We start from the raw sequence: 1,312 nt of genomic DNA on the forward strand, positions 1-1,312 counted from the left end.
CTGCACCCACTGCCCACAGCCACTGCCCACAGCCCACAGCCACTGCCACACCCCCAACACTGCCCACAGCCACACCCACGCCCACAGCCCCAACACTGCCCACACCCACAGCCACTGCCCACAGCCACTGCCCACAGCCACAACCACTGCCCACTGCCACACCCACTGCCCACTGCCACACCCACAGCCCCAACACTGCCCAAACCCACTGCCCACTGCCACACCCACTGCCCCAACACTACCCACAGCCACAGGCCACTGCCCACTGCCACAGCCACAGCCACTGTCCATAACCCCACCTGCTGCCCCTAACCCCGCCCACAGCCGCACCCACCGCCCCAGCCCCAGCCACGCCTTTGCAGTGATCTGGGGTGGGGCCGGCATGGGAGCCTCACCCACCCCACAGCCCCACCCACAGCCCAGAGTCCCGCCCACAGCCCCAACCCCCGCCCCCAAAGCCCCCAGCCCCGCCCCCAAAGCCCCCAGCCCCGGGCCGTTCTCACCGGGCTCCACGTGCTTGAGCAGCCCCCGCTTGGCCAGGCGGGACTGGAGGGCCACGGGCAGCGGCATCGCCCCGGCGGGGCCACGGGGCAGTGCCGGGACACTCGGGGAACCTCCCGGCACCCTGCCGATGGGACACAGGAGGGGGGGGATCAGTCCCTGGAAACCCGGGAGACCCCCGAGAGCTCGGATCCCCACCGGGACAGCCCCGGAACCTGCTGAGAACCCACGGAATCCCCCAGAACCTCCTGGTGACCCCGGAGACCGGCGGGACCGGGGGAACTCCCACCCGGGGACACCCCCGGAGGCGAGGGAACAGCCCGGGAACCAGCGGGGTCTGTCCGGAATCCTCCCGCACACGGCAGAACCCCCGGTAACCCCAGAGACCCCGGCACCCCCGGTAACCCCAGAGACCCCGGCAGCCCCCGGTAACCCCGGCACCCCCGGTAACCACAGAGACCCCGGCACCCCCGGTAACCCCGGCACCCCCGGTAATCCCACAACACTCCCGACATTCTTTAGAACCCCGGAGCACCCCAGGAACAGCCCTGGAAACGCCGGAGGCCCCTGAAAGACCCCCCTGGAGCCCCGGTTCCCTCCCAGTAACCCCAGTAAAGGCCCCGTTACCCCAGTTCCCTCCCAGTAACCCCAGTAAGGGCCCCGTTACCCCAGTTCCCTCCCAGTAACCCCAGTAAGAGCCCGGATCCATCCCAGTAACCCCAGTAAGGCCCCGTTACCCCCAGGCCCTCCCAGTAACCCCAGTAAGAGCCCGGATCCATCCCAGTAACCCCAGTAAGGCCCCGTTACCCCC

At 69.4% G+C, this 1,312-nt stretch overlaps 2 protein-coding genes across 3 annotated transcripts in view; one reads left to right on the forward strand and one right to left on the reverse strand.

Annotated features, from left to right (window-relative positions):
- The window catches only part of PQBP1 (polyglutamine binding protein 1), a 3,599-nt gene that overhangs the window by 2,070 nt on the left and 217 nt on the right, over window positions 1–1,312 (reverse strand). For both annotated transcript variants that reach the window (XM_042020336.1, XM_042020335.1), the window contains exon 2: window positions 504–625. In XM_042020336.1, the coding sequence (XP_041876270.1) occupies window positions 504–570 (67 nt within the window). In that variant the 5' untranslated portion in view covers window positions 571–625. The remainder of the gene's footprint in view (window positions 1–503; window positions 626–1,312) is intronic.
- Window positions 632–1,312, forward strand: part of LOC121660823 — a 25,507-nt gene continuing 24,826 nt past the window's right edge. Inside the window, exon 1 of the mRNA XM_042020338.1 lies at window positions 632–992. Within this exon, the coding sequence (XP_041876272.1) occupies window positions 632–992 (361 nt within the window). The remainder of the gene's footprint in view (window positions 993–1,312) is intronic.

The sequence above is a fragment of the Corvus kubaryi genome, unplaced genomic scaffold, assembly GCF_017639235.1.
Source record: "Corvus kubaryi isolate FWS band 111438036 unplaced genomic scaffold, C.kubaryi_AGA036_p1.0 36963, whole genome shotgun sequence".
Taxonomy (NCBI): Eukaryota; Metazoa; Chordata; class Aves; order Passeriformes; family Corvidae; genus Corvus; species Corvus kubaryi.